This window comes from Oncorhynchus tshawytscha, linkage group LG28 (genome assembly GCF_018296145.1).
Source record: "Oncorhynchus tshawytscha isolate Ot180627B linkage group LG28, Otsh_v2.0, whole genome shotgun sequence".
Taxonomy (NCBI): domain Eukaryota; kingdom Metazoa; phylum Chordata; class Actinopteri; order Salmoniformes; family Salmonidae; genus Oncorhynchus; species Oncorhynchus tshawytscha.
This window is the reverse complement of record NC_056456.1, coordinates 485,255-503,061: the sequence shown is the minus strand read 5'-3', so window position 1 is coordinate 503,061 and position 17,807 is coordinate 485,255. Positions and strand designations below refer to the sequence as shown.

Below are 17,807 nucleotides of genomic sequence, written 5' to 3'. Positions count from 1 at the left end.
CTCAAGTTGGCCTTTCTCTCTCTCTCCTCATGCGTGTTATGTTTGTCTGTTTGTTATGAAAAGGGTATTGAACCACACCTGTCACTGACCTGCAGCGTTCTCCCCCTCCATAAACCAACGCGGTTGTTTCGACAAGTAGCCGATGCCTCATGACCGTAGGTCAGTGCTTTGATAGCTATGTGTGTGTGAGTGAGGGGGCCTCATGGCCATAGCTGTGATAGCTATGTGTGTGTGTGTGTGTGTGTGTGTGTGTGAGGGGGCCTCATGGCCATAGCTTCCGACTTCCGGCGCCGTCAGAGATGGCCGCCTTGCTTCGCGTTCCTAGGAAACTATGCAGTTTTTTTACGTGTTATTTCTTACATTAGTACCCCAGGTCATCTTAGGTTTCATTACATACAGTCGAGAAGAACTACTGAATATAAGATCAGCGTCAACTCACCATCAGTACGACCAAGAATATGTTTTTCGCGACGCGGATCCTGTGTTCTGCCTTACAAACAGGACAACGGAGTGGATTCCATGCAGCGACCCAAAAAAACGACTCCGAAAAAGAGGGAAACGAGGCGGTCTTCTGGTAAGACTCCGGAGACGGGCACACCGTGCACCACTCCCTAGCATTCTTCTTGCCAATGTCCAGTCTCTTGACAACAAGGTTGATGAAATCCGAGCAAGGGTAGCATTCCAGAGGGACATCAGAGACTGCAACGTTCTTTGCTTCACGGAAACATGGCTCACTGGAGAGACGCTATCCGAGGCGGTGCAGCCAACGGGTTTCTCCACGCATCGCGCTGACAGAAACAAACATCTCTCTGGTAAGAAGAGGGGCGGGGGCGTATGCCTTATGGCTAACGTGACATGGTGTGATGAAAGAAACATACAGGAACTCAAATCCTTTTGTTCACCTGATTTAGAATTCCTCACAATCAAATGTAGACCGCATTATCTACCAAGAGAATTCTCTTCGATTATAATCACAGCCGTATATATCCCCCCCAAGCAGACACATTGATGGCTCTGAACGAACTTTATTTAACTCTCTGCAAACTGGAAACGATTTATCCGGAGGCTGCATTCATTGTAGCTGGGGATTTTAACAAGGCTAATCTGAAAACAAGACTCCTATATTTTATCAGCATATCGATTGCGCAACCAGGGGTGGAAAGACCTTGGATCATTGTTACTCTAACTTCCGCGACGCATATAAGGCCCTGCCCTGCCCCGCCCCCTTTCGGAAAAGCTGACCACGACTCCATTTTGTTGATCCCTGCCTACAGACAGAAACTAAAACAAGAGGCTCCCACGCTGAGGTCTGTCCAACGCTGGTCCGACCAAGCTGACTTCACACTCCAAGACTGCTTCCATCACGTGGACTGGGACATGTTTCGTATTGCGTCAGATAACAATATTGACGAATACGCTGATTCGGTGTGCGAGTTCATTAGAACGTGCGTTGAAGATGTCGTTCCCATAGCAACGATTAAAACATTCCCTAACCAGAAACCGTGGATTGATGGCAGCATTCGTGTGGAACTGAAAGCGCGAATCACTGCTTTTAATCAGGGCAAGGTGTCTGGTAACATGACCGAATACAAACAGTGCAGCTATTCCCTCCGCAAGGCTATCAAACAAGCTAAGCGTCAGTACAGGGAACAAAGTAGAATCTCAATTCAACGGCTCAGACACAAGAGGCATGTGGCAGGGTCTACAGTCAATCACGGACTACAGGAAGAAATCCAGCCCAGTCACGGACCAGGATGTCTTGCTCCCAGGCAGACTAAATAACTTTTTTGCCCGCTTTGAGGACAATACAGTGCCACTGACACGGCCTGCAACGAAAACATGTGGTCTCTCCTTCACTGCAGCCGAGGTGAGTAAAACATTTAAACGTGTTAACCCTCACAAGGCTGCAGGCCCAGACGGCATCCCCAGCCGCGCCCTCAGAGCATGCGCAGACCAGCTGGCCGGTGTGTTTACGGACATATTCAATCAATCCCTATACCAGTCTGCTGTTCCCACATGCTTCAAGAGGGCCATTGTTCCTGTTCCCAAGAAAGCTGAGGTAACTAAGCTAAACGACTACCGCCCCGTAGCACTCACATCCGTCATCATGAAGTGCTTTGAGAGACTAGTCAAGGACCATATCACCTCCACCCTACCCGACACCCTAGACCCACTCCAATTTGCTTACCGCCCAAATAGGTCCACAGACGATGCAATCTCAACCACACTGCACACTGCCCTAACCCATCTGGACAAGAGGAATACCTATGTGAGAATGCTGTTCATCGACTACAGCTCGGCATTCAACACCATAGTACCCTCCAAGCTCGTCATCAAGCTCGAGACCCTGGGTCTCGACCCCGCCCTGTGCAACTGGGTACTGGACTTCCTGACGGGCCGCCCCCAGGTGGTGAGGGTAGGCAACAACATCTCCTCCCCGCTGATCCTCAACACTGGGGCCCCACAAGGGTGCGTTCTGAGCCCTCTCCTGTACTCCCTGTTCACCCACGACTGCGTGGCCACGCACGCCTCCAACTCAATCATCAAGTTTGCGGACGACACAACAGTGGTAGGCTTGATTACTAACAACGACGAGACGGCCTACAGGGAGGAGGTGAGGGCCCTCGGAGTGTGGTGTCAGGAAAATAACCTCACACTCAACGTCAACAAAACTAAGGAGATGATTGTGGACTTCAGGAAACAGCAGAGGGAACACCCCCCTATCCACATCGATGGAACAGTAGTGGAGAGGGTAGCAAGTTTTAAGTTCCTCGGCATACACATCACAGACAAACTGAATTGGTCCACTCACACAGACAGCATCGTGAAGAAGGCGCAGCAGCGCCTCTTCAACCTCAGGAGGCTGAAGAAATTCGGCTTGTCACCAAAAGCACTCACAAACTTCTACAGATGCACAATCGAGAGCATCCTGGCGGGCTGTATCACCGCCTGGTATGGCAACTGCACCGCCCTCAACCGTAAGGCTCTCCAGAGGGTAGTGAGGTCTGCACAACGCATCACCGGGGGCAAACTACCTGCCCTTCAGGACACCTACACCACCCGATGCTACAGGAAGGCCATAAAGATCATCAAGGACATCAACCACCCGAGCCACTGCCTGTTCACCCCGCTATCATCCAGAAGGCGAGGTCAGTACAGGTGCATCAAAGCTGGGACCGAGAGACTGAAAAACAGCTTCTATCTCAAGGCCATCAGACTGTTAAACAGCCACCACTAACATTGAGTGGCTGCTGCCAACACACTGACAATGACACTGACTCAACTCCAGCCACTTTAATAATGGGAATTGATAGGAAATGATGTAAATATATCACTAGCCACTTTAAACAATGCTACCTTATATAATGTTACTTACCCTACATTATTCATCTCATATGCATACGTATATACTGTACTCTATATCATCGACTGCATCCTTATGTAATACATGTATCACTAGCCACTTTAACTATGCCACTTTGTTTACATACTCATCTCATATGTATATACTGTACTCGATATCATCTACTGTATCTTGCCTATGCTGCTCTGTACCATCACTCATTCATATATCCTTATGTACATATTCTTTATCCCCTTACACTGTGTATCAGACAGTAGTTTTGGAATTGTTAGTTAGATTACTTGTTGGTTATTACTGCATTGTCGGAACCAGAAGCACAAGCATTTCGCTACACTCGCATTAACATCTGCTAACCATGTGTATGTGACAAATAAAATTTGATTTGATTTGATTTGTGATAGCTATGTGTGTGTGTGTGTGTGTGTGTGTGTGTGTGTGAGGGGGCCTCATGGCCATAGCTGTGATAGCTATGTGTGTGTGTGTGTGTGAGGGTGCCTCATGGCCATAGCTGTGATAGCTAATTGTATTTGTGTGTGTGTGAGGGGGGCCTCATGGCCATAGCTGTGATAGCTATGTATGTGTGTGTGTGTGTGTGTGTGTGTGTGTGTGTGTGAGGGGGCCTCATGGCCATAGGTCAGACAGACATACTATACTTTACCACTGGGGTAGGATTGAGGGGCTGTCAGACGACTTTAACTCTGATCTACAACCCACATCTCTCACATTTCCCTTCTGTCAGTAACAAGATCAGCTGTGTCTCACCTCCAAGATACGTCTCATCTCATTCACCAATGTCTGGTGAACATGGTGTTATTAGCGCTGTGTGCACTGTTCCTGAGCTTGTCTTGATGTGACCTGTGTGGTCTCCAATAGAGTTAATCATCAATCAAACACTTTTCACTGTAACGGTACCCTGTAGTGGTACCCTGAAGCGGTACCCTGTAGTGGTACCCTGTAGTGGTACCCTGTAGAGGTACCCTGTATCTGCACCCTGTAGCGGTACCCTGTAGCGGTACCCTGTAGTGGTACCCTGTAGTGGTACCCTGTAGCGGTACCCTGTAGTGGTACCCTGTAGTGGTACCCTGTAGAGGTACCCTGTATCTGCACCCTGTAGTGGTACCCTGTAGCGGTACCCTGTAGCGGGAACCCTGAAGTGGTACCCTGTAGAGGTACCCTGAAGTGGTACCCTGTAGAGGTACCCTGTAGTGGTACCCTGAAGTGGTACCCTGTAGCGGTACCCTGTAGAGGTACCCTGTAGTGGTACCCTGTAGTGGTACCCTGTAGTGGTACCCTGTAGAGGTACCCTGTAGTGGTACCCTGTAGAGGTACCCTGTAGTGGTACCCTGTAGTGGTACCCTGTAGAGGTACCCTGTAGTGGTACCCTGTAGAGGTACCCTGTAGCGGTACCCTGTAGCGGTACCCTGAAGCGGTACCCTGTAGTGGTACGTCTTATGTATTTTTTTGTAATACCCATAGTGGTACCCTGTAGTGGTACCCAATAGTGGTACCCTGTAAAGTACCCAATAGTGGTACCTTAAAGAGCCAATAGTGGTACCCTGAGTGGTACCCTGTGCCAAGAGTGTACCTGTAGTGGTACCCAATAGTGGTACCTGTAGTGAGCCACCCTGTAGTGGTACGTCTTATGTATTTTTTTGTAATAAAGAGCCAATAGTGTACCTTAAAGAGCCAATAGTGTACCTTAAAGAGCCAATAGTGTACCTTAAAGAGCCAATAGTGTACCTTAAAGAGCCAATAGTGTACCTTAAAGTGCCAATAGTGTACCTTAAAGAGCCAATAGTGTACCTTAAAGAGCCAATAGTGTACCTTAAAGAGCCAATAGTGTACCTTAAAGAGCCAATAGTGTACCTTAAAGAGCCAATAGTATACCTTAAAGAGCCAATAGTGTACCTTAAAGAGCCAATAGTGTACCTTAAAGAGCCAATAGTGTAAAGAGCCAATAGTGTACCTTAAAGAGCCAATAGTGTACCTTAAAGAGCCAATAGTGTACCTTAAAGAGCCAATAGTGTACCTTAAAGAGCCAATAGTGTACCTTAAAGAGCCAATAGTGTACCTTAAAGAGCCAATAGTGTACCTTAAAGAGCCAATAGTGTACCTTAAAGAGCCAATAGTGTACCTTAAAGAGCCAATAGTATACCTTAAAGAGCCAATAGTGTACCTTAAAGAGCCAATAGTGTACCTTAAAGAGCCAATAGTGTACCTTAAAGAGCCAATAGTGTACCTTAAAGAGCCAATAGTATACCTTAAAGAGCCAATAGTGTACCTTAAAGAGCCAATAGTATACCTTAAAGAGCCAATAGTATACCTTAAAGAGCCAATAGTATACCTTAAAGAGCCAATAGTGTACCTTAAAGAGCCAATAGTATACCTTAAAGAGCCAATAGTGTACCTTAAAGAGCCAATAGTATACCTTAAAGAGCCAATAGTGTACCTTAAAGAGCCAATAGTGTACCTTAAAGAGCCAATAGTATACCTTAAAGAGCCAATAGTGTACCTTAAAGAGCCAATAGTGTACCTTAAAGAGCCAATAGTGTACCTTAAAGAGCCAATAGTGTACCTTAAAGAGCCAATAGTGTACCTTAAAGAGCCAATAGTGTACCTTAAAGAGCCAATAGTGTACCTTAAAGAGCCAATAGTGTACCTTAAAGAGCCAATAGTGTACCTTAAAGAGCCAATAGTGTACCTTAAAGAGCCAATAGTGTACCTTAAAGAGCCAATAGTATACCTTAAAGAGCCAATAGTGTACCTTAAAGAGCCAATAGTATACCTTAAAGAGCCAATAGTATACCTTAAAGAGCCAATAGTATACCTTAAAGAGCCAATAGTGTACCTTAAAGAGCCAATAGTGTACCTTAAAGAGCCAATAGTATACCTTAAAGAGCCAATAGTATACCTTAAAGAGCCAATAGTGTACCTTAAAGAGCCAATAGTATACCTTAAAGAGCCAATAGTATACCTTAAAGAGCCAATAGTGTACCTTAAAGAGCCAATAGTGTACCTTAAAGAGCCAATAGTGTACCTTAAAGAGCCAATAGTATACCTTAAAGAGCCAATAGTATACCTTAAAGAGCCAATAGTATACCTTAAAGAGCCAATAGTATACCTTAAAGAGCCAATAGTGTACCTTAAAGAGCCAATAGTGTACCTTAAAGAGCCAATAGTGTACCTTAAAGAGCCAATAGTGTACCTTAAAGAGCCAATAGTGTAACTTAAAGAGCCAATAGTGTACCTTAAAGAGCCAATAGTGTACCTTAGGGAACAAGGTGGTGCAGGTACATAACCTTTCCTTTAGAAAAGATACACATTTGCCTGTTCAGGGTAGCGGCACAGTCGCTTGTTACTTTTAAGCAGTGAAAATGTACCTCTAAAACAGATTTTGGGTGTTGCTTTAACACTGTAGGGTGTAAAGCCTTTTTGCATATTTCCCAGGGTGCCTTTCAAGTAGGGCGGGTCGATATGGCCTAAAAGTAATACCTAAAAACAATTCTGAGGTTTGGACGATTCACGATATATATCTCGATTTCTTGTTTTTCTCTAAACAAATTAAAAAAGGCCAAGACATAATTCTTAACTGGATTTTCTTTATTAAAATACAACAATATACAAAGCCTCAAGGCCTATTTGTGCAAGGCAAATGAACAACACACACCTACACGTCTACTCGATTGTTTAGGAATGTTTGACTACTAGCTGTTTGAATATGTCATTTATATACAGCATAATCATTTTAATTAAAAATGCATTAATTTAGTTCATTTGTTGTTATAATTAAAACAGCCTGTGGTTTTTTGCTATTGGATTGGCAGAACGACACAACCACTGACACATTGGCCTACAGCTGGCCTGAACATCGTTTTTTTTTAATACACTTGAATTATCCAACGTCACACTTACCGATGGCGAGGTGAAGCCCAAAGCACTGCAGGCGGGTCCAGATGTTCAAGCGCAATGCTTTTATCATGTTGCTCCTGCTGTCAGTTGTCAGGCACACCTGTCGGCTCCTCTTCCACGATGCCAGAGAGTCTTTGAGTCTCTGGGCTATTACTTCACCCGTATGATCATCTGGGAAGTAAGATGTCTGGAGGCAGACATTTTGCCATTTCCAGTCTTCATTTACGTAGTGGACTGTCAAGCTCGACCATAGATCGGCTGTGGTGGAAAAATAAGAAACACTAGCCAGCTAATCTGCGACTATTTTGCAGGTAGCAGTGTATAATCGCGGCAGGGCTTCTTCCGTGAAACACTTGCGGCTTGGCAGCTGATATTTGTGGTCAGCTGTACCTAGCAGCTTTTAACAGCTTGGATTTTCTACTGTAATGATTGGAACCATATCTTCCGCTATGTAATAGGTCACTGCATCTGTTATCTCCTTTCACCTCAAACTGTTCTTGTCATAAGGGATTACGTTTGAAAAGGTTGCGGCTCTGGTAGTTTGTCTTTTAGCAGACGTTTTGGGAATCGGGTGACTGGAATCGGCATTGCGTCTTCTAACTCCTTCCTCCCATTCCACCTCATGTTGCAGGTGATGGAAGGTGTTGCTTGTACTGCTGCTTTTCATAGCAATTGTCTTTCTGACACATTTTGCACAGAACATTTGTTTGCTGAACATCAGACCTCTTAAACCCGAACCACTTCCATATTACTGAAAAAACGTTGCTGCCCTTTTAAGGGGAGGCTGAGCTGAGATAGGCTGAGCTGGCTTCCTCAGGAGAGGCTGAGCTGGCTTCCTCAGGAGAGGCTGAGCTGGCTTCCTCAGGAGAGGCTGAGCTGGCGTCCTCAGGAGAGGCTGAGCTGGCTTCCTCAGGAGAGAGGCTGAGCTGGCTGGTCCTCAGGAGAGGCTGAGCTGGCGTCCTCAGGAGAGGCTGAGCTGGCGTCCTCAGGAGAGGCTGAGCTGGCTTCCTCAGGAGAGGCTGAGCTGGCTTCCTCAGGAGAGGCTGAGCTGGCTTCCTCAGGAGAGGCTGAGCTGGCTTCCTCAGGAGAGGCTGAGCTGGCTTCCTCAGGAGAGGCTGAGCTGGCTTCCTCAGGAGAGGCTGAGCTGGCTTCCTCAGGAGAGGCTGAGCTGGCTTCCTCAGGAGAGGCTGAGCTGGCGTCCTCAGGAGAGGCTGAGCTGGCTTCCTCAGGAGAGGCTGAGCTGGCTTCCTCAGGAGAAGCTGAGCTGGCGTCCTCAGGAAAGGCTGAGCTGGCTTCCTCAGGAGAGGCTGAGCTGGCTTCCTCAGGAGAGGCTAAGCTGGCTTCCTCAGGAGAGGCTGAGCTGGCTTCCTCAGGAGAGGCTGAGCTGGCGTCCTCAGGAGAGGCTGAGCTGGCTTCCTCAGGAGAGGCTGAGCTGGCTTCCTCAGGAGAAGCTGAGCTGGCGTCCTCAGGAAAGGCTGAGCTGGCTTCCTCAGGAGAGGCTGAGCTGGCTTCCTCCCTTTCCATTATGGTGGAACTGTTACCAAGGCTGTCTAAGGTTGTGATTGGTGGATAACATTTGTGCACGTGTTGTCACGCAATTGGGACATGATTGGACATTGGGCTGACAGAGAAGGGACAGTGAGATGCTGCAATTTGTAAAACATTACAACATTATAACAAAACCTTGATTCTTCCGATACAGACATTTTCCATATCGCGCTAAAACATAAACTCGATAAATCGCCCAGCCCTACTTTCAAGTCAATTTTAGATTTACCATCCATGACTGTGTTTGCTAATGACAGAGACATGGTTGTTGCATTCAATAGCTATCAATCCTGCAGTGCGTAAATTAATAATTCATCATTGAAATTAAACTCTTTATTGTGAAAAATTAAATACAATGGCTTGTGAAAGTATTCACCCCCCTGGGCATTTTTCCTATTTTGTTGCCTTACAACCTGGAATTAAAATATATTTTTGTAGGGGTTTATATCATTTGATTTACACAACATGCCTCCCACTTTGAAGATGCAAAATGTTTTTTGGGGAGAAGCAAAAAATAAATAAGACCAAATAACTGAACTTGAGCCTGGATAACTATTCACCCCCCCCCCAAAAGTCAGAGTGCGTACTGCTAACTGACCTAAACTGGGATATGCTTAACACCCCGGCTGTCCTACAATCTAAGCTAGATGCCCTCAATTTCACACAAATTATCAAGGAACCTACCAGGCACAACCACAAATCCATAAACATGGGCACCCTCATAGATATCATCCTGACCAATTTGCCCTCTAAATACACCTCTGCTGTTGTCAACCAGGATCTCAGCGATCACTGCCTCATGGCCTGCATCTGTTATGGGTCCGCGGTCAAACGACCACCCCTCAAACGTTCCCTAAAACACTGCTCACTTCTGCGAGCTGGCCTTTCTAATCAACCTGGCCCGGGTATCCTGTCAGTAGAGGATGCCTGGTTGTTCTTTAAAAGTGCTTTCCTCACCATCTTAAATAAGCATGCCCCTTCAAAAATGTAGAAATAAGAACAGATATAGCCCTTGGTTCACCCCAGACTTGACTGCCCTTGACCAGCACAAAAACACCCTGTGGCATAGTGCACTAGCATCAAACTAGCAAAGGCTAGCTTCTTCAAACAGAAATGTGCAACCTGCAGCACTAATTCCAAAAAGTTTTGGGACACTGTAAAGTCCATGGAGAAAACGAGCACCTCCTCTTAGCTGCCCACTGCACTGAGACTAGGAAACACTGTCACCATTGATAAATCCATGATAATCAAGAATTTCAATAAGCATTTCTCTACTGCTGGCCATGCTTTCCTCCTGGCTACTCCAACCCCGGCCAACAGCTCCGCACCCCCCACAGCAACTTCATCGTCCTGGCCAAGGCTTTCAACTCAGTCAATCACCCCATTCTTATTGGCAGACTCAACAGCCTTGGTTTCTCTAATGACTGCCTCGCCTGTTTCACTAACTACTTCTCAGAGACTGAAAAACAGCTTCTATCTCAAGGCCATCAGACTGTTAAACAGCCACCACTAACATTGAGTGGCTACTGCCAACACACTGTCAATGACACTGACTCTACTCCAGCCACTTTAATAATGGGAATTGATGGGAAATGATGTAAATATATCACTAGCCACTTTAAACAATGCTACCTTATATAATGTTACTTACCCTACATTATTCATCTCATATGCATACGTAGATACTGTACTCTATATCATCGACTGCATCCTTATGTAATACATGTATCACTAGCCACTTTAACTATGCCACTTGGTTTACATACTCATCTCATATGTATATACTGTACTCGATATCATCTACTGTATCTTGCCTATGCTGCTCTGTACCATCACTCATTCATATATCCTTATGTACATATTCTTTATCCCCTTACACTGTGTATAAGACAGTAGTTTTTTGGAATTGTTAGTTAGATTACTTGTTCGTTATTACTGCATTGTCGGAACTAGAAGCACAAGCATTTCGCTACACTCGCATTAACATCTGTTAACCATGTGTATGTGACAAATAAAATTTGATTTGATTTGATTTAGATAGAGTTCAGTGTGTCAAATCGGAGGGCCTGTTGTCCGGAACTCTGGCAGTCTCTATGGGGGTGCCACAGGGTTCAATTCTCGGGCCGACTATTTACTCTGTATACATTAATGATGTCGCTCTAGCTGCGGGTGATTCTTTGATCCACCTCTACGCAGACGACACCATTCTGTATACATCTGGCCCTTCTTTGTACACTGTGTTAACCAACCTCCAGACAAGCTTCAACGCCATACAACATTCCTTCTGTGGCCTCCAACTGCTCTTAAATGCTAGTAAAACGAAATGCATGCCCTTCAACCGATCGCTGCCTGCACTCGCCCGCCTGAACAGTATCACTTCTCTGGAAGGTTCTGACTTAGAATACAGTATGTGGTCAACGACAAATACCTAGGTGTCTGGCTAGACTGTAAACTCTCCCTCCAGGCCCTCCAGGCTACCACTGCTAAGGGCTGTACCCAGGCACTCCATGTTGCATTGTGCATAAGAACAGCCCTTAGCTGTGATATATTGTCCAAATACCACATCCCCTCTGGGCTGATTGTTTAATTATGACCATCGGTTACACTGTTATACGGTAATTGTGCCAGCCCTACCCATCACAGTGGTCTGAAACTCCTTGTTTGCGAGCCACATCATGCAACTCATATTATGCTGGTTTACAGAGTGATATGTAATTCCTATTGGAATCCAGCCAGAGATATGATATCCAAAAATGTGAACTTTTAATCACCCGCAACCTAAATTTATAATGACATCCAAGGTAGGGAAAATGTATAATTGAGACTACCTAAACCATCTAAACAGGTGTGACCATCTCAGTACTGGGTGTGATAATTCCAAGTACAAAAAAATGGGATTAGTTTTGTTTTGTATGGTATTTAGCTTTGTGCAGCATAGCATCAATCAATGAATCAATGTGCATGCAGAAACACATTCTAAAAATGATCTTACAATAGAGCATGATGGGAAATATGTTTCATTATGTTTTTTTTAGAGTGTGCAATGATTGTATGTTTGTACTCAAAATATTGGGTACAAAATGTACCATTTATACAAGATTATCCACACATGTACCCTAAAATGTACTGGACAGGTACCATGTTAGATTATAGGGATGTGTACCTCTGAAAGTACATCATTTGAATTTTGATATTTTGAAGCCCCGGGTACAATACTGTACCCTAACCAAACCATTTTCTCCGAGTGTATAGGTGTGTGGTGTGTGTGTGCCTGTGCCTGTGTCTGTGTGTGTGGGTTTGTGTGTGTGTGTGTGTGTGTGTGTGTGTGTGTGTGTGTGTGTGTGTGTGTGTGTGTGTGTGTGTGTGTGTGTGTGTGTGTGTGTGTGTGTGTGTGTGTGTGTGTGTGTGTGTGTGTGTGTGTGTGTGTGTGTGTGTGTGTGTGTGTGTGTGTGTGTGTGTGTGTGTACTTCTGTCAGTGGGGCTTAACTACCTTCTTTTTTTTTGTTTTTTTCACCTTTATTTATCCAGGTAGGCAAGTTGAGAACAAGTTCTCATTTACAATTGCGACCTGGCCAAGATAAAGCAAAGCATTTCGACACATACAACGACACAGAGTTACACATGGAGTAAAACAAACATACAGTCAATAATACAGTAGAAAAATAAGTCTATGTACAATGTGAGCAAATGAGGTGAGATAAGGGAGGTAAAGGGAATAAATAGGCCATGGTGGCAAAGCAAATACAATATATCAATTAAAACACTGGAATGGTAGATTTGACAGTAGATGAGTGTGCAAAGTAGACATACTGGGGTGCAAAGGAGCAAAATAAATAAATAAATATGGTAGGGGAAGAGGTAGTTGTTTGGGCTATTTACAGATGGGCTATGTACAGGTGCAGTGATCTGTGAGCTGCTCTGACAGCTGGTGCTTAAAGCTAGTGAGGGAGATAAGTGTTTCCAGTTTCAGAGATTTTTGTAGTTCATTCCAGTCATTGGCAGCAGTGAACCTGAAGGAGAGGCGGCCAAAGGAGGAATTGGCTTTGGGGGTGACAAGTGAGATATACCTGCTGGAACGCGTGCTACGGGTGGGTGCAGCTATTGTGACCAGCAAGCAGAGATAAGGCGGGACTTTACCTAGCAGGGTCTTGTAGATGACCTGGAGCCAGTGGGTTTGGCGACGAGTATGTGGCGAGGGCCAGCCAACGAGAGCATACAGGTTGCAGTGTTGGGTAGTATATGGGGCTTTGGTGACAAAATGGATGGCACTGTGATAGACTGCATCCAATTTGTTGGAGGCTATTTTGTAAATGACATCGCCAAAGTCGAGGATCGGTAAGATGGTCAGTTTTAGAGTATGTTTGGCAGCAAGAGTGAAGGATGCTTTGTTGCGAAATAGGAAGCCAATTCTAGATTTAACTTTGGATTGGAGATGTTTTATGTGAGTCTGGAAGGAGAATTTACAGTCTAACCAGACACCTCGGTATTTGTAGTTGTCCACATATTCTAAGTCAGAACCGTCCAGAGTAGTGATGTTGGACAGGCAGGCAGGTGCAGGCAGCGATCGGTTGAAGAGCATGCATTTAGTTTTACTTGCATTTAAGAGCAGTTGGAGGCCACGGAAGGAGAGTTGTATGGCATTGAAGCTCGTCTGGAGGTTTGTGTCCAAAGAAGGACCAGTTTAGCTGGATTTGCTTTCTGTCTTGTCAAGTGTCTGAGATGGAGTGACGGAGGAATGAGAGCAATTTCCGCTGTAGTCAAGGTTACACGGTCATCAGGGCCCAGGAGAAGACGGGCTTCAGTTGAACAGAGGGAAGATATTTCATAACTTCTCCTCTCAGATTAGTGAGAGGGACCCTGGAGTCGGTTTGAGTAGAAAGCACTTAGGAACATGGAACACAGAACACAGTTCATCAGATTCCACATTCCATTGACTCCATGTCGGTAATATATGTCACATTCCTTATATAACAGGATAATGCCAGGATGTCGTGTTTTTCTATTTTATTATTATTAAATGTTCTTCTAACTTTCTCCAATTACATTCTGGAATTCAATTACATTCTGGAATTCAATCAGCTACTCAGATAATTGTATTCCTTTTCCATGGCCAAACCAATGGCGTCCCATCATAAGATTTAAATGAACTCTGATTGATTCTGTTCTGCCCTACTCGTTATGACAGAAACTCCTCTTTCAGAATGGGCCTTTAGACGGTAATGGCAGAGTAGCAATATGGCCTAATGGTTAGGTAAATGAATTAAAACTAGAGAGTTTCTGGCTCAAAGAATTAGGTGTGGTACTTACTTACTCTGTAGAATCCCAAGAGCTGGGTACTTGAACCCGATTGTTCCTGTGAATAATCATTTCCATTAATGGGAAATGCCATGCCAAAGAAAGCATTTGTATAGAAAACATTTATACAGCATTTATCTAGAATGCTATAGATCACAAATTCCTTCTATCTGTTGTCTTGTCTGCTTTGTGGAATTAAAAGAGCCATAGTACTTACAGTTCTGAGCATATTTTATGTCTCTTCCACTGCGCTTCGATGGGAAAGGAGAGGAAATGTGTACAGAAAGGTGACTGGAGTCACATGGCTTTCCTGTGGTATTCATCAGAGGCTTAATATGTTCTAACCGTAAAGCTGTGTTTTATCTTGATTTTGTGTCTTTTATCTATGAACTAAAGTTCCTGATAGGTGCAGCTGAATAGGCACCCATGAGCCTGTTCTCTCGGACTTAGATGCTGGCCCTCTCCTGTAATGTGACTCCAGCAACAATGTGGGGGGACACCTGAGGGTAGGAGCCCTCCCCTTTTGTCCCAGAAGATGTTCTCCAGGAACCGCTTCATTGGACAACACAGAACAGGTGTCGCCCCCAAAGTGGACACCAAGGAGAAGGTTCGCAAAAAGAGGGCCCCCAACCCCAGGGTAGCTCTTGTCATCCGGGAGAAGATCCACCGCCTGCTCCAAGGATCAGGACAGGAAGTACCTGCCCCAGACCATAACAATGCTGGGATTGAGGAGGAGGGGGGAGTTGAGGTGCAGGAGAAGAGAAAGGAAGGCACATATATTTTTGCGAGGTGTGGGCCCAGAGAGGAAGCTTGCTCCTCGAGGGTCCCCAATGGTAAGGCACATCGAGGAGTGTCAGGGGCATCCTGTGTTGGGGAGGTGGAGCTAAACAGAGAGGGCTGTGTCAGGATCCCTTGCACTCTGCAGCACAACAGTAGCAGCTGCCAGTCTCCAAGGAAGCAGAAATGGATTATCCCAGATGGGATCAGGACTGTCCCAGAACAGCGACGAACACCCAAACACCAGAAATGGATCATCCCGGCAGGGATTCGAACAATTCCAGAATGTAGAAGAGAAGCTCAACACCATAACCGGATTGGTCCAAACATGAACGGTTCTGGGTTTGGCGCAGTGGCAGGAGCAGAAGGGGGTAAGGTTGAATTCACTAGGACACGTGCAGAACCAAAAAGGCCTGTTTCTTTGGGTGACTATGTGGATTACAGAACTCGGCACGATACTCTGCTGGAGGAGGACGAGGAAGAAGACCAGGAGGAGGAGGAATATGAGGAAGAAGAGTCTAGCGCCATCATCGAGCACATCCTAAAGGAGCTAAGAGGGATCAACAAGATCCAGGAGGAGATCTCAGACCTGAGGGACTACCTTACGTCTGTCCGTGGCTCTGTAGAGGAGGTATCTTCCTGTGTGGATGCTGTGCTCCTGGAGATAGAGGGCATTCGCTCGGGAAACAAGACCAGTGGCAATCCAGGGGGTGCGGCTTGGTCTGGGGCAGCACTGGGCAGTGATGGGTCACTCTTAACCCCTCGCCAGAGGCCTGTCAGTGCTTATGGCAGTTTGGACAGGCAGATGGAGCATTCAAATTCCAATGTCTGCCGACCGTCCGTCTTCAGCGAACGCCATAGCATACATGGAATGCCAGTTGAGTTCCACTTGCCAACGTTAGAAGAAACGTCTACCACAGTCTCGCCAGGCACAGAGTCAGTTGAGCTTGAGGGCCAGGAACAGGAGGAGGAGGAGGTTGAGACGGAGGATACATCGGGACACAGCTCAGACATCCCAGAACCCACCTTCATCAGGAAGCTGAGCTTTGGCTACCTGGAGCAGCAGGACGGCCAGGACTTCCCCAGCATCAGCTCCCTGTCCTCAGGACACAGCCCCAATTCAGAGTCTGACCTCGAGAGGCCCTTGTCCAGACACGGTGCAGGGCATGGTGGGGCTAGTGGTAGTAGTAGGGGTGCTGGGGTAGAGGGCTTGGGCATTGCTGGCCCACAGCATGGTGGGTCTGGGGAGACTAGGTGGCATGAAGAAAGCTCTTACTCCAGACAGGTGAGTCTGGAAGAGCAAGAGGGAGAGGGGCCTGCCTGCTTGGAGGGGTCAGGGAGCCGGTACAGGGGCTCAGGGGGGTACAGTACCGGTACCCTGGGCCTGTCCTCCACAGGAAGCTCGGACCGCCTCTCCCTCCAGTCTGGACTACACTACAACCCCCCCAGCACCTCCAGCCATGAAGAGTGGCGCGCCCATAGACGAAGGCCAAAACCACAGCCTGGTACTCAATTTCCGACCGATGCCCACACAGAGAGCCACCGTCTGGGGTACGAGTGTGCTGCTGATTACTCATATCACCAGAGCTCTGGTTACCACTCAGTGGAAGGACATACTGATGAGGTGGAAGGGTACAGCCACGCAGATACCCCCACAGATCTCAGCTACACAACTGACTCCAAAGTCGATAGTTTCCAGGAGACTTATTCTGGCTATGAGTGTGGCATTACTGAAGAGTCTACAGATGGAACTTATACCTGGACTGAGAACTCCTTACTGAGCCACAGCATTGCGGCTGAAACAGACATTCCATCGGTCAGAGGGGATAAAACAGGCATTTCATTGGTCAGAGGGAAAGAGGAAACAGTTATTCCAGACCTGGATGGCCGCCTCCCTCGCCCTAACAGCACAGAGATCCAAAACATGGGTTTTAATGTGAAGCGGATCGGCCAAGCTGTGCTGGACTTCAGTTCTGCCCTGCGGGATGCGCTACGCAAACTGGAAGAACCCGGAACTGCCCAGAGTCCTGGAGTCGAGAGCGAGGTGGAGCTACCCACAAGCCTCTTTGATGAGCCTCAAATGGACTTACCCCATGCAGATATGTCTCAAACGTCCCAAGAGGATGGGGTGAACCCAGGGGCCACGGACGACACAGAGGGACAGATCCAGACCAGTGTTCTCTCTTCTGCTCCCTCAGAGCCCTCCCCCAGTGAACCCCTGCCAGAAGAGATCAGTGATGTCCTCCCACAGGACCATGATGACCCTTGCAAAACTTCTCCCCTTCCCTACCCTGGACAAGATGTTTACCAACCAGGCCTAGACTTTTCCTCAGCTGGTCTAGAGCCTACCTTCTCCCCACCCCATATAGAATCAGAGGAAAATGGAGCGTCTCCTTTGCCCCAGGGCCCAACAGACGCCCCCGCTCTCAACACCTCGCTATCGCAATGCACCACTGCAGAGTCCCTTTCGCTTTCCTCCTTGGCTGAGGAGCCGGCACTGCAGGAGAAGCGGGGAGACGAACCCCCACCGCTGTCGCCTCCGCAGCCCAACACAGAAGCAGATGTCCCAGATACCCCTGCAGCCCCTGAGGGTGAGGCCGCGGGAGAGGCAGAACCAAAGGAGCACCCCCCGGAGATGAGCCAGAGGGAGGTGCGGAGGCTGAAGTGCCTGAGGACCTTCCAGCAGATCCTGCAGGAGAAGAGGGAGACGCATCATCAGGTCACCAGCATGACCATGTCCACGTTCGAGGAGGATGACCTCATCCCAGGTAGCTATCACTTACCAGACGTCTGTCCATCGTACTCTTACTCATCCAGCACTATCTTGAACAAGAGCTCATGTTCATCATCTGGTTATTTATTCATTCGTTTTTCTCTGTCATACGTCTACAATACTCATTTTGTTCTCAAGTTT

At 46.7% G+C, this 17,807-nt stretch overlaps 2 protein-coding genes across 2 annotated transcripts in view; both read left to right on the top strand.

Moving 5' to 3' along the window:
- LOC112262517 (protein unc-13 homolog B-like) overlaps positions 1-17,807 on the top strand; it is a 174,006-nt gene that overhangs the window by 39,614 nt on the left and 116,585 nt on the right. The gene's annotated exons all lie outside the window — the stretch shown is intronic.
- The window catches only part of LOC112263897, a 40,373-nt gene that overhangs the window by 19,420 nt on the left and 3,146 nt on the right, over positions 1-17,807 (top strand). Inside the window, exon 2 of the mRNA XM_042308092.1 lies at positions 14,513-17,661. Coding sequence (XP_042164026.1) covers positions 14,652-17,661 — 3,010 coding nt within the window. The 5' untranslated portion in view covers positions 14,513-14,651. The remainder of the gene's footprint in view (positions 1-14,512; positions 17,662-17,807) is intronic.